General features: G+C 35.2%; 1 protein-coding gene across 2 annotated transcripts in view; it reads right to left on the bottom strand.

The window, feature by feature from the left end:
- Window positions 1-574: 574 nt before the first annotated feature.
- GTPBP10 (GTP binding protein 10) overlaps window positions 575-15,746 on the bottom strand; it is a 42,454-nt gene continuing 27,282 nt past the window's right edge. Inside the window, exons 7-10 of one of the 2 annotated variants that reach the window (XM_007982234.3) lie at window positions 14,366-14,473; window positions 13,782-13,859; window positions 8,931-9,054; window positions 575-7,111 (exon numbers count right to left, since the gene is read on the bottom strand). In XM_007982234.3, the coding sequence (XP_007980425.1) occupies window positions 6,849-7,111; window positions 8,931-9,054; window positions 13,782-13,859; window positions 14,366-14,473 (573 nt within the window). In that variant the 3' untranslated portion in view covers window positions 575-6,848. The remainder of the gene's footprint in view (window positions 7,112-8,930; window positions 9,055-13,781; window positions 13,860-14,365; window positions 14,474-15,746) is intronic. The other variant, XM_007982235.3, reaches the window with a different exon arrangement.

Below are 15,746 nucleotides of genomic sequence, written 5' to 3' on the forward strand. Positions count from 1 at the left end.
AGAATTGGCCAATTAATAGAATAAAGGCTTTTGCCCATAACTGCCTTAAGGTGCTTTAAATCTTTGTCTCTTACTATGCCTACCACCTGCTCCTACCATCACCACTAATTTTTTTCAGTTTCAAATAGAAATTTTTTGTTGAGTTTTTGATGAGGTATTATAAACTTGTATTTACTGTAGTCCTTCCTTCTCCCCCATCCTCAGTTTGTTACTTACAGTCAACTGTGGCCCAAAAATATTAAATGGAAAAGTTCAGAAATACACACTATTCTAAATAACATGAGGAAATCTCATTCCATCCTGCCAGGAGGTGAATCATCTCTTCGTCCAGTGTATCCACACTGTATATGCTACTCTCCCATTCACCATGGATAGATATCATCTGATCCTGACATCATGGCTCGATGATCCAGGATCACTCCAAGCAAAATATTCTCCTGAGGTATTGGCAGAAGGTCAGCAGTAGCCTAATGCCAGGTACATTACAATGCCTATGTCATTCACCTCACATGATCTTATCATGTAGGCATTTTATCATCTCATATAATCAGTAAAGATATTTTGAGAGGGAGACCATATTTAACATAGCTTTTATTACAATATATTGTTATAATTGGTCCAATTTAACATTATTAATCTCTTACTGTGCCTAATTTATGAACTTTATCATAGCTGTATATAGATAGAAAAAAACATAATATATATAGGGTTTGGTACTATCTAAGGTTTTAAGCATCCCTTCCCCCCATCCTCAATTTCAGTTACTTAAAGACAACTGTGATCCAAAAATATTAAATGGAAAAGTTCTGAAATACACACTATTCTAAGTAACATGAGGAAATCATGAGGGAGTTTTCTGGTTCATATTTTTATAGGAAAGGAAGGTCATGTGTGCTCATTTTATTGTTCTAACAATTTCTCTTGACCCCACTACCACTTCCTGGAAAGATCCGTTTTCAAAACAGAGGTTCAATTTTTATATAGTCTTTATTTCCCCCATTAGAATTCACTTGACTCAGGACTTTTATGTACTGTGTCATTTAATCATGTTTCAAATCCATCCAAAGTCATAAGCTTTTACTCAATGTATGCCCTTGATTTAAAATATTCTCAATCTCCCTCAATTTGTAGCACACAAAACTGAAGGCATATTTTAGCTTATAATCATGTCTTTTTTCTTAAGAAAATTATACTACAGTTTTCTTAAAACCTTTTATATAGAAATAATACCAACAATAGTGTTTGGTAACCAAATAAAAAAATGAAAGTACTAATCAGAAGATATTGGCAGTTTCAGAAAAATATACTGGAATATGGGCCATGAACAAAGGAAGCTTTTGTCTTTTGCTTTCAACTTTAAACGCACTCAGAATTTAGAAAATAGGAAAAGACTATCTTGCCATATATTGCTCACAAATTAGTTATAACATAAGCTGCATGTCCTGTTCTTCAAATTCCAAGTATTTCAAAGGGACATGACTTGGGTAACAGTTATGCTTCACATAGCTTGGTATCTTATCTGTACATTCCAAAGAATTTAATTTCTATTATATACAATTAATAATATATACAAAAGTGATTACTTTCTCTGAAGTCTTCCAGGTACCCAACAACTATTAACAACATTTTTAAACAATTCTAACAAATTGCCTAAAATTTGTGGTTGATGATGGTCAGGAATGGTAGTTGAAATCGCCCCTGCCTTTTAATGCTTACAAAAGCCAACTGAGGCAATAACCACACCTGATACTTCTGACCTATCCAGAGAGACATACAACAACTTTCCAACATCCATATTTTTTTCTTCTTCCCTCTCTCCCTTTCTCATTTCTACTACCTATTTCATTTTGCTTTTTCTTCAGTTAGCTACTGACACCTACTCAAAACTAAAGCTATTTCCCTAGTACCTCTCCCTCTACTTGCCAAGCTTCAATTAGAAAAAAGAAAACTGGCTGGGCATAAATGGCTCATGCCTATAATCCTAGCACTTTCAGAGGCTGAAGTGGGATGATTCCATGAGGCAGGGAGTTCAAGACCACTCTGGGAAATATTGTAAGACCCTGTCTCTACAAAATAATTTTTAAAAATTAGCCAGGAATGGTGGCACACACCTGTAGTCCCAGCTACTTGGGAGGATGAAGCAGGAGGATAACTTGAGCCCAGGAGATTGAGGCTGCAGAGAGCTACAATCATGCCACCACACTCCAGAGAGAGAACCTGTCTTTAAAAAGAATAAAAAATAAAACTAAACAAATAAAACAGATATCAAATCTCTTTAAGAAAAAAATACGTTTATTTTTCACTGTTTAACTTTGCAATTAAAATTATACACGTTGTCTGCCAACACTTTTTGTCCACTGTTTATTTCATTAATCCTTGAGTTATAAACTTTATAAGGCATAGACTTTTTTTAAATAAATGTCTTTAAATTTTCCCATCCTGGCCAACATGGTGAAACCCCGTCTCTACTAAAAATACAAAAATGAGCTGGGCGTGGTGGTGCATGCCTGTAATCCCAGCTACTTGGGAGGCTGAGGCAGGAGAATTGCTTGAACCAGTGAGTGGGAGGCTGCAGTGAGCCAAGATAATGTCACTGCACTCCAGCCTGGCAACAGAACGAGATTCCATCTCCAAAAAAAAAAAAAAAAATTAATTAATTAATTAAATAAAATAAAATTCAAATTTTTTAGGCTCCCAAAAGACTTTAAAAAACAACTCATGTATTCACCACCAAACTTAAAAAACATTACATGGCTAGCAGGCAATACAGGGCAGTGTTTAAATAAGTTAAAATATGTGATTTACTCGGCACAGTACTCAGCATATGGTAACATTACCACTTTAGATATGATTACTAGCACAGAGCATGTACTCAAACAAGATTTCTGGATTTGTTTCACTTTCTATTCTGTAAGGAGAGACAGATTTAAACCAAATTTGAGATACTGTTAAGGATTTAAAGACATGCATTAAATTCGATTCACTATTTGGTCTTTAAACAAAATGTTGCCATATTTTTGCAATAAGATATCTTTTGTGTAGGTCTACACAAGTTATATTATTGCTAATTTTTATTAAGCTACAATTTTAAAGTGCACGTATGCTACTGCTTTGAAAAATTATTTTTAATATACCTTAATGACACTGCAAATTTCTAGATTGGATTTGTAAAACTGGGTTTTCAATCTGAACTTTGCAAACACTGTGAAACTGCTTGGAAAATATTTTATGTGTTTATGTACCTTTTTCGGCAAGAAAAGTCTGTAGCTTTCACTACTGAAAGGAATCTCTAACCTCCATCCTTGCAGAGCAAATAAGCACTGAGATAAAAGAAAACACATAACTTTACAAGAAAACTAATTGGACACAACTTGAAATATCCTTGACCTAATTTTTCTCATTATAAAAGATGACTTTTTTCCTGATTATGTAACTAATACATGTTTACCATTTTAAAAAAAGTTCATCTTGCTATAATAAATAATATGAATATATATCACAAAAAGCACAATATAATAGGTATTTTGGAATTTTTCAGTGCACAGGTCCAACTTCATAGTACAATATACTTAATAATGTATAAACTTCTATTTCATGATAGTAAATAAATCTGATATTATAGAAAGCTCTGCAAGAACTACTGGGACTTTGTAAAAATTTGCTATACATTGAATTTAATACTCTGGTTATTCAGTAATAAGTGTTTCAAAAAAGTACGTATTTTGAAAATTGCATCTTGAAACGTAAAAATGAAAAGTCTTACTTAAGGACAAAATAAAATGCATCTGAGATAATGTTAAAAGACTTACTTCAAAATAAGTCCTTATGTTTCAAAATTATTTTTTATAATATAAAAAAGGAATCTGATTTTCTCCATCAGAATAAAAATCAAAGGTCAAAAAAAGATACATAGAGTACACTTTCAGTAACCAGAAAATACTAATGAATTGAACATCTTAGTGAGTCACATAATAAAATGTTTCAGTTAGTCATGGAGTGGCACCCTGGGCACTACTGACAGGGCAAATAATCCTGAACACACATCTACTACCCTTTGCCACACATTCACCTGATGAAACTATCCTTATATTGCTACTTGTTTACATTTAGAAAATAATGGAGCTTAAAAAAAAATAGCACTGAAGTTACAAATGTAAAACATACCCAATACAAAACTTGGTCACTGTGATCACTACAAATTCCAAACGTTTTTCCTCACTCTTATTCTTTTCTTGTTAAGGAAAGAGGCTATTCCAATCCCCTGCAGTTTCTGTTATCAAATGCAAGATATACAAGGGCAGTAGGTCCTGTCTGTTCTCGTCAACATGTTACATACAGCACCTTGGACAGTGCCTGGTATAGGAGAGACACTCAATAAGTACGTGAGCAATGAAGAAAAAAGAAATAAAAAAGCCAGTTTGGGGACTGGAATGGGAGGTAGGAGTCAGGAACAGAAAATAAAACAAATATAAGTGAAATAATACTGGGAAAATGTCACTCATGTTGTCAAATCAGAAATAAATTTAAGCTGAGAACAATGCATTATTTTTCTTTAATACTTTACAAGAGGATGAATAGCCCTATCTCAGGCTGTATGCAACATTAAATTCCAAAATAATTTCTAATTTAAAAACAGCATTGAAGAATAATTTTTGAAGTATTTTCTTGTTTGTTTGTTTGTTTTCAGAAGTCTCCCTCTTGTCCTCCAGGCTGGAGTGCAATGGCGCGATCTCAGCTCACTGCAACCTCCGCCTCTTGGGTTCAAGTGATTCTCCTGCCTGTTTCCCGAGTAGCTGGGATTACAGGCATGTACTACCATGCCAGGCTGATTTTTGTATTTTAGTAGAGATGGGTTTTTGCCATGTTGGCCAGGCTGGTCTTGAACTCTTGACCTCAAGTGGTCTTCCTTCCTCAGCCTCCCAAAGTGCTGGGATTACAGGTATGAACCCACCATGCCTGGCCTGAAGTACAATTTTTTTAAAGCTCATTAACTTGTTACTATTTTGTAAAAAAAAATTAAGTTAGAAAACATTTATATAATTAATTTATTTGGGTACAAATTTATGCATAAAAAATTTCTGCAAGAACGTAAACTATTAACAATCATTTTCCCACTGAGGGGCCTAATGCACAAAGAAGGGAGCTTTTATCATTTACTTACATGGTTTTGTACTGTTTGAATTTTTTGTTTCTACAATCAATATGTACATTTTATAATAAAACTCATTTAAAAGGAAAATGTCCAATTTGTATTTGTGAAACAGGTAGAAATTCAGAAATTGCAATCTCTTATATTGATTGTCGGTAATACTAAAGTTTGCATTCTGTTTTATAGAAAGCCAGGGTCTCGCTACGTTGCTCAGGCATGAACTCCTGGGCTCAAGCAATACTTCCACCTTGGCCTCCCAAAGTGCTAGGATTACAGGCATGTATCACTATGTCTGGCCCAAACTACCATGGTTGGCCTGCACTTTCTATTTATTCTCTCCTTACTAAAATAACAAAGCGGGAAATTAAATAGATTAGGACAAAAGAGTGAAACAGACTAGGACAAAAGAAAAACAAAACATATAGATCGGCTTCCTCCAATTCAGGAAAAAATACTGTACTCAAGAAAAGAAAATTTTCCAAAAGCTCAAATCACAAACACCTATCTGTTAGTTTCTGTTATATCTTTATCATCATTGAACACGTGTTCAAATTTAGGGTTTTATGGTCTCCACAAAAGATAACTATTATATATTTAGTGCAACCAGGTACAAGACAGGCTCAAAAACAAACAAAACTGAATTGTTCATTCTAATAATAATCTACAGAATCCTTCTACATAAATTTAAAAAATGATCTCAATAGGGACATCCTAAGTAAAGGAATATCAGAGAATGTTATTATAGGTGGGCTGGCCATAAACTTGTAAAATGTAATTTTTTAGCTCTTTTTTTTATGAGATGGAGTCTAGCTCTGTCACCCAGGCTGGAGTAGTGGCACAATTTCGGGCTCACTGTATCCTCCACCTCCTGCGTTCAATCGATTCTCTCGCCTCAGCCTCTAGAGTAGCTGGGACTACAACAGGCATGTGCCACTACGCCTGGGTAGTTTTTCATATTTTTAGTAGAGACAGGGTTTAGCCATGTTGGCCAAGCTGGTCTTGAACTCCTGACCTCAAGTGATCTGCCCTCCTCGGCCTCCGAAAGTGCTGGGTTTACAGGCGTGAGCCACCATGCCTGGCCACTAGTTACTTTTTACTGTTGAGGTACTTAATTACAAAATGATAACTTTAAAAGGTATGGTTCTTGAACAATGACACAGGTATCAGAAGGTAATAATACTAAAAAAAAGATCTGTGAAAAAGCTTTCAAAATAAAAAATTTAAATATAATTTTAAAAAATGACAGAAAAACTATGGATTTATCATGTGTAACATGTTTGAAATATCTATACATTGTGGAATGGCTCAATACAGCCAATTAATGTGCATTACCTTACGTGCCTTTTGGAAAAACCACTTAAAATGTACTCAATAACTTTCAAAATTCATTGTTGTTACAGTCACCAAGCTGTACAATAGATCTCTTGAACTCAGTTTCCTTGTCTAAAACCGAAATTTTGCATATTTTGACCATCTCCTCAATCCTCCACTGCCCCACCAGCCCTTGATAACCAAATTCTGTTCTCTCCTTCTATGAGTTCAACTTTTTAAGATTCCACATGTAAGTGAGATTATGTAGTATTTGTCTTTCTAAGCCTTGCTTATTTTACTTAATGTGTCCTCCAGGTTATCACAGACGAAAGGATTTCCTTGTTTTTAAGCATTAAATACTATTCCATTAATACCATTTTTAATATATTTAAATTATATCCATTTTGGAAGTAGTAACAGCATGCTTTGATGGTGGCTCACTAGAAGACACTGTATCAGAAATCCACAAATTAACCAATTGTTTCTTATGATGTGCATCATTTTGCTGGTTGGCCTGTTCATCCAGTGACTTTCTTATACAGTTCTTTAATTCTTCGATTCCTTCTCCAGTAACTGCAGATATGGGGATGATATGCTGGAACTCTACAGTCCTCTCTGGAGTCATGTTTTTTCCAAATAAATGCAGAAAATCTAAAAGAAAGAACACAAACTAAGCAGATTTTCATTGTTTTTGAAAGTTAGTTAAAATTTTGGTTTGATTTGTGAAGCAGGGAACCAAAAACAGCATTTTTCATGCCTTTTCCCCCCTTTTCTCTCTAATTAAAGTTCTCAGAGCTTTGGATTTTACTATTGATTATGGTAAGGTTCTTGGCACAAAATATACTTGTTAGATGAATATATTTTAGACCAAACTAAGTATGAATAGAAGATGAATCACAAAAACGACTTACTTAAGGAAGTAATAAATTTTGTGTAGGGGGTTAAATAAGGCAAGGCAGCACTGATTCTCTGAAAGACACTTTCTGTAAAAATAGTAACATCATTTATAATTTGAGACATTCTACTTGGCCTTAGGACACTGGAGACCTTTAACTTCCCGAAAGTATAGGTTTATCATCAATGATGCTAGGATCCATACAAAAACTGAAGAGGTATTATAGAGAATTCAAGGGAAGATAATTTCAGATGAGTCCAATCTATCACCCCGCATGGGCTAACAACTGTTATATTACTTTTATCTTTTCCCTGTCACCATGGAATACTGATTGGCTGGGGAGATGGCATACTGATTGGATAGATTAACTGATATGAACTAGAAAGGCTGAACTGAAACAGATTGGTGGAAAAGACAACATGGAGCTTGCTTTCTGAGATTCAAAGGTCCCCAAGAAAGTCCAGAGAGGCTAACTCAGGATTATCACTTAAAGAGCCTATATTTTATTTCACAATAGGTCAGAACAGCTATGGACTCCTGAGTCACCCCCACTTTTGGTACTTCCTCTGAAAATTCCCTTCTCTGCAAGATCAACTAGCAAACAGAACTAATGACCTTATAAAGCAAATGTCATTAGGAATGAAGACTATTTACTATTAGGGAATATTTATATCCCATGAATAATTTATTAACTCAAGGACAGCTCCAACATGTAAATTACACAGGGGAAAGATTTTTGAGAGGAAAGGACCTTCTGGTGCTCTTTGACAGTCTTAGCACACTATAATCTATTTTCCCACAATTGTTACCAAGAATAAAAAGAGACATATTACTGAAAAACATGTTAGCCACATACCATACACCCTGCTTTTCCTCATTTGTGCATGAGGTTCTTTACTAGACTCTGAATGAAATCATCATTGCCATAGGATACAAGGTGTTCTGAAAATGTCAATATTCAAAACTGTGGAGAGTCCCTTTAAGTTACTTTACATATAGTCCAAGAAGTAAATTCCAGACAAATAAATCATTTTGGAGTCACAGCTTCTATTTTTCTGTGTTACACATACACAGGAAAAATGCAGTTCTTTTCAGAAGACTCATCCTCTTCAGAAACTATCTATAGAGTTAGTTTTGCCAAGTAACATACTTCTTTAGAACTTCTTAGTTCTGTTTTTAATTTTATGATGTACAGTACTAGGGGAATGAAGAGCTTGTGAAGTATGTTAATGAAAATGAAAGACTTCACAGGGTAGATGCCGACTTTTTCCTCCTTTTATTCAAATCCCACATATGCTTTATGGGCCCAATTTAAGTTTTATTCTTCATGAAGCCTGACCTTTTTAGTTCAAATTAATCTTTCTTTTGTCTCCTTTAATTTACTGTCCATATCAAACATTCTAGAATTTGATAATTATTATGTTACAATGTTATTTATATGTTTTGTACATTCTTTCTTCAAACGTGACTTTTAAGAGCAGAAACTGTCAGTTTTCTTTTCCACTGATTATAATAGCATTCTCTGTACATTGTAATTATTCTTTAAATTAGAATTAAATGAATAAATAGGCTTACCTTTAGGATTCTGGAGTTGGTTCATCAATTCATGGAACTTACTTTGGGCATCTGGCAAGTCCATTTTATTAACTGCCAGAAGTGCAGGTTTTGTCTGAAGTTCCTCTTTGTACAATTCCAACTCCTTTAAGTCAAAAGAGAAAACCCAATAATTTTAGTATTGGTTTCTGTATAAATTACTTATTTGGTAATTAATGACCTAGGTGATCTAAAGCCCATTCACGTCACTGAAATGCAATAAATCCCAACAACAGAAAACAAAAGGAAGAATTTCAAAAAATGATTGTGGTTAGATCAAGTGTTAGTATGTTTTAGCTTAAATGATATCCTAGTGACAGTTGTAATTTTGCGTCTGGAGTCAAATATGGGTATCTGGACTGCACACAGATAAAATTCAGAAGTCAGTAATGATCACTGAATGTTATACCTGTAGTATTCTTGGAAAACGTAAATGTACTTAGGAATAAATCTGTCGCCTTGGATTAAACAACTGTTTCTTAGATATAACATGAAAAGCACAAGTAAAAGAGTAGATAAAAGGCGGAAGCCTGCTTAAGGCTACCAACCAGGAGTCTGAGGCTGCAATGAGCTGGGATCATGCCTGCACTCTAGCCTACATGACAGAATGAGGCCCTGTTTGTAATAAAAATAAATAAATATATAAGGCTTGGCATGGTGGCTCATGCCTGTAATCTCAGCACTTTAGGAGGCTGAGGTAGGAGCATCACCTGGGCCCAGGAGTTCAAGACAAGCCTTGACAACTTAGTAAGACCCCATCTCTACAAAAAACTTTAGTTTAATTTAAAAAAAGGAAAGAAAAGAATGAAACAAATGGAATTTCATCAAAATTAAAAATTTTGGGTTGTTTTCTTGCTATTGAGAGTTGTTTTGCTTCCTTATGTTTTGGATGTCAACCACTTATCAGTTATATGATTTACAGGTATTTTCTCCCATTCCCTTGGTTGCCTCTTCACTTTGCTGATTATTCCTTTTGCTGTGCAGAAGCTTTTTAGTTTGATGCAATCCTACTTGTCTATTTTTCTTCTTGTTGCCTGTGCTTTTACTCCGTCTCAAAAAAAAAAAAAAAAAAAATTAATTGCTCAGACAAATGTCATGGACCTTCTCTGTTTTCTTCTAGTGGTTTTATTATGGTTTCAGGCTTTGAGTTTATGTCTTTAATCAACTTTGAACTGATTTTTCACATGGTGTGAAATAAGGGTCTAATTTCATTTTTCTGCATGTGGAAATTCAGTTTTCTCAATACCACTTATTGAAGAAGAAAACTGCCCTTTTCTTACTGTGTGTTCTAGGTTCCTTTGTTGAAAATTAACTGTAAATGCATGGATTTAATTCTGAGCTCTGGATTCTGTTCCATAGGTTTATGTGTCTATTGTTATGCCAGTACCACACTGTTTTGATTACTATAGCTTTGTAGTAGGTTTTGAAATTAGGTAATGTGAAGCTTCCAGCTTTGTTCTTTTTGCTCAAGATTGCTTTGGCTATTCAGGGTCTTTTGTGGTTCCATACAAATTTTAAGATTTGTTTTCTATTTCTGTGAAAAATGCCATTCGAATTTTGATACAGATTGTGCTGAATCCGTAGATCACTTTGGGTAATATAAACCTGATTTAAAAATGGATAATGAACCTGAATTGACATTTCTCAACAACATAAAAATGACCAATATGTGAATATATGTATGAAAAAATGTTCAACATCACGGATCATTAGGGAATGAAAAGGAAAACCACAATGAGATAGCTCCTCACATTTGGAAGGATGGCTATTATCAAAAAGACAAAAGAAAACAAGTGTTATCAAGGATATGGAGAAAGAAGAACGCTTGAACACTGTTGGGTGGGAATGTAAATTAGTACAGCCATTATAAAAAGCAGTATAAAGATTTCTCAAAAAATTAAAAATAGAACTACCAAATGATCCAGCAATCCCACTTCGGGATATATATCCAAAGGAAATAAAATCAGTACGTCAAACAGATCTCTGCACTCCCATTTTTACTGAAGCATTATTCATAATAGCCAAGACACGGAATCAACCTCAGTGTCCATCAATGGATGAACAATGAAAATGTGATATACACACACACAACTGAATACTCTTCAGCCTTAAAAAAAGAAACTTGTCATTTACAACAACATGGATGAATCTGGAGAACACTATGCTAAGTGAAATAAGCCAAGCACAGAAAAACAAATAAACTGCATAATCCCACTTATACGTGGAATCTTAAAAGGTTGAATTCATAGTAGCAGAGAAAATGGTGGTTGCCAACGTGTTTGGGGGAGGAAGGATGGAGGGGTGTTGGTCAAATGGAACAAAGATTCAGTTAAATAGGATGAATAAGCTCTGGATAGCTATTGTACAGTATGATGACTATAGTTAATGTATTATATATTTGAAAATTGCTAAAACAGATTTTAAATGTTCTCAGCACACACAAAAAATGTAAGATGACGAATCGTGTTAATTAGCTTGATTTAATCATTTCACAATGTACACATATATCCAAATATCAATTGTACACTTTAAGTACACACAATTTATGTCAATTACACTTTAACAAAACTGGAAAATTAAATAAATAAATGTTTTTTGCCACAAAGAAGACACAAAAAATACACTGAAAAAGTGAAAAGACAAGTCACAGAAGGGGAGAAAATATTTTCAAATTATGTATCTTATTTCCAGCCAGGCATGGTGGCTCACATCTGCAATCCCAGCACTTTAGGAAGCCGAGGTGGCGGATCACCTGAGGTCCGGAGTTCAAGACCACCCTGGCCAACACGGTGAAACCCTGTTTCTATTAAAAATAAAAAATTAGACAGGTGTGGTGGCACGTGCTTGTACTCAGGAGGCTGAGGCTGCAGAATCACTTGAACTCAGGAGGCAGAGGTTGCACTGAGCCAAGATCGTGCCACTGCACTCCAGCCCAGGCGACATCCCAAAAAAAAAAAAAAAAAAAAGAAGGGACTTATCTCCATAAATATAAAACATGCTTACAACTCAACAATTAAAAGACAAATAATACAAATAGTAATGCACACAGAATCTGAACAGACTTTTCTCCAAAGACACAAAAATGGCTAATAAGCACATAAAAAGATTCTTAGCATCAGTAATCTTAAGAGAAATGCAAATAAGAACTATAACAAAATACCACTGCACTCCCACTAGGATGACTAAAGTAAAAACGACAGACAATAACAAGTGTTGACATTTATGTGGAAAAATTGGAACTCTCATACATTGATGGTGGGACCGTAAAATGGCACAATGGTGCTACCAATTCTGAATAGTTTGGCAGTTCCTCAAAATGTTAAACAAATAATTACCATCTGATCCAGCAATTACACTCCTAAGTATATATCCAAGAGAAATGAAAACACGTCTATACAAAAACCTATACACAAATGTTCACAGCAGTATTAATCATTATAGACAAGAAGTTGCAAACCAAATAGGATCTATAAAGTCCTGGAGGTAAGCAACATCATGTTGTCTTAGAGAGAAATCACATGGCTGAAATACAGCATCTTGGGGACAGGGTTACAGAGGACTGCTAGGCAGGGGCCCAAATTTGCAGACTTCATAAATCATGCTCAGGTTAGACTTTAACCTAACAGCTATTGGGGTCCATCAAAGTGTTTTAGGCAGGGAATATCAGCATCAGCTTGGTGCTTTTACAAAGATCACTCTAGCTGCCATATAAAAAATGGACTGGAGAGAAGCAAGGCAGGACACAGGGAGACTGGACACGACCAGATTCAATATTCCAGTAAGAAGGACTGATGATTAAAACAGTGTAGATGAAGACAAGAGGATGGATTTCAGAGAGATTTAGGATTAAAAACTGACAGCACTTGTGTACGTGGTGAGAAGAATCAGTGTATCACACAGCTCATACATTCACTAAGTTATGGGGATGGCTGAAAAGTTTTTTAAAAGTTTACTTTTATCCATATTAAGTTTAAGTGACTAATGGGACATCCAAACAAAGACGACGTCCAATGTGCATCTGGTATAAAGAACAACAAAAGCCGGGTGCGGCGGCCCACACCTGTAATCCCAGCACTTTGGGAGGCTGGGGCAAGTGGATTACCTGAGGTCTGGAGTTCAAGACAAGCCTGGCCAACACTGTGAAACCCCGTCTCTACTAAAAATACAAAAATTAGCCAGGCGTGGTGGCAAACGCTTGTAATCCCAGCTACTTGGGAGGCTGAGGCAGGAGAATCACTTGAGCCCAGAAGACAGAGAGAGCTGAGATCATACCACTGCACTCCAGCCTGGCAGACAAAGCAAGACTGTCTCAAATAAAAAAAAGAACAAAGAAAAGATCTAGGTATCAGCTACAGATCTGGCAGTTATCAGTATTATTAATCGTAACTAAAGCAAATGAGAGTGGGTAAGATTGCAAAATAAGGTTAGGACAGAACTTTGAATAATGTTACTTAAAGGATGAGGAAAAAAAAGAGCCTAAAAAGTAGACTGAGAAATACTGTTAAGAGTAGAAACAGAACCAGAAGATTACAGGTCACAAAACTAAGAATGAGAAACAAGAAGAATTAGACAACGTGCCAAAGCTGAAGCAAGATAAAAGTCTGGGAAAGTATGTAATAGGGATTTGGAAGCCCAGGAGTATTTTATCCATTGCAGTAGTTTGAGGAGTAAATGAATGTAGAGGAACTGGAGACAACAAGTTTAAGTAATTCTTTAACTGACATCAAAGCTTTAAAGGCAGAGTATGCATAGACTGCAATTATGTTATTTCATATAGTCTTATATTCCTACATATTAGACCAAATACAGAACACAGTAAAACAGAAAACCTACTTTTGTAAGCAGTATTATGGTTTCAAAAGCAGTTCTGTATTGAGTGTGAGAAGAAAGCTGAAATCCAGAAATATCAACCTAAAAAGAGAAGAGACAGCCTTTAACATAATAGCTATACATTTCTATGTTTTAAAATGTTTTACTCTCTCAAGCTAAAAACAATTTCTCTGTACTCTACTTGTTATTTAGTAATTCAAAATAAGTAACGGAAACAGAGATGTTAAGATAACTTTAATTATTCTGATAAAATTCGTCATTAATAAAAAACTAGGATAAGACAATTTGTATGAATAAAGACAATCTCACATATAACTCTAGCACCATCAATGAAGAATGAAAGAGATACTATGATACTATATAATACAGTAGTATGTTGGAAATCTTAAGGAAATACATGTTGGCAAGTATGGCCAAACTTACATATGATATAGTAAACAATGTCACTTCCATTCCCGTATTATAAAAGACTTAGTGGAGTAACATATGCTACGACTTTCTTATTTATAAAAAAATTCTTAGAAAAACTAAATTCATTGGTTTTCAATTTATTTGAACATCACCACATTAGTATGCATATGACTTACAACAAAAAGTAGTTGTCTAGTTCTTTCTATATGCTTGAGGAATTTGTGGCCCATTCCTTTGTTCATATGTGCTCCTTCTATTAAACCCGGAAGATCAGCTACTGATATCTAATACAAAGTTACATGGTTAATGAAAAAGGAAAATGTATGAAAACCACAAGTTCAATTACATCCAAAAATTCTCAAGATATTTCAAATATAAACAGTTCCTAACTTATGATTACCACTAAATCTTTGAAAAGTCAAGATACTTTAAAAGCAAAATTAATGTACAGTATTAAGAATTAAAATCTTGTTATCAGATATTAGAGTCCCATATTTACTATCTATCTAATAATCGAGGAATTTTACAGATTAGTTTAACATTTATTTATTATTATTTTAGAGACAGGATCTTGCTGTCACCCAGGCTGGAGTGCAATGGTGTGACCATAACTCACTGTAGCCTTGAGCTCCTGGGCTCAAGCCATGTTCCCACTTCAGTCTCCTAAGCAGCTAAGATGCCAGGTGCGCACCGCCATGCCCAGTTAACAAAAAAAATTTTTGTAGAAACAGGGTCTCGCTATCTCGCACAGGCTGCTCTCAAACTCCTATCCTTAAGTGATCCTCTCACCTTAGCCTCCCAAAGTGCTGGGATTACAGGCGTGAGCCACCACACTAATCCCTAGTTTAAAATTTATTTATAATGTCCTAAATGGTATTGTCCAACATGAACTTTTCACAGAATTTCAACCTTTACACTCTGAATTCATACACGTTTACAAAGATATTAATTCAGCAGACATTTGCCAGGTACACCTCTGTATTTTAAATTCAATTTGTAATGATCTGGCACCATTGTTCCTTTTCTGTTCATATTATACTAGCAGGATGATCAACCATTCTCACAAAGTATTAGGTTGGTGTAAAAGTAACTGTGGTTTTGGCATTACTTTTAAGACTTTACTACATTAATAGAGGTGTGATTCTCCTCACCTGTTCTTTGTAGTGCCATGTTTGTTAATGCTTCACATTTTTGTAGGTCATTATTGTTTCTACTTAAGCAAATCTCATGGCATTACATGAGGAGCAGAGCTCTATCATCTAGAAGTTCATTCACCTGAGCATGCTTCCTTGTCACCTAGTCATCATCTCATCTTGTTCCAGTATTCAAGTAAGATCAGTCAGGTGAAACAGTATTCGACAAACCTGAGTTGTAGTTGTGGCTCTCCTACTTTCTTCTACTTTGGCCATTACCTTTTTTTTTTTTTTTTTTGAGACGGAGTCTCGCTCTGTCGCCCAGGCTGGAGTGCAGTGGCCAGATCTCAGCTCACTGCAAGCTCCGCCTCCCAGGTTCACGCCATTCTCCTGCCTCAGCCTCCCGAGTAGCTGGGACTACAGG

Source organism: Chlorocebus sabaeus, chromosome 21 (genome assembly GCF_047675955.1).
Source record: "Chlorocebus sabaeus isolate Y175 chromosome 21, mChlSab1.0.hap1, whole genome shotgun sequence".
NCBI classification, from domain to species: domain Eukaryota; kingdom Metazoa; phylum Chordata; class Mammalia; order Primates; family Cercopithecidae; genus Chlorocebus; species Chlorocebus sabaeus.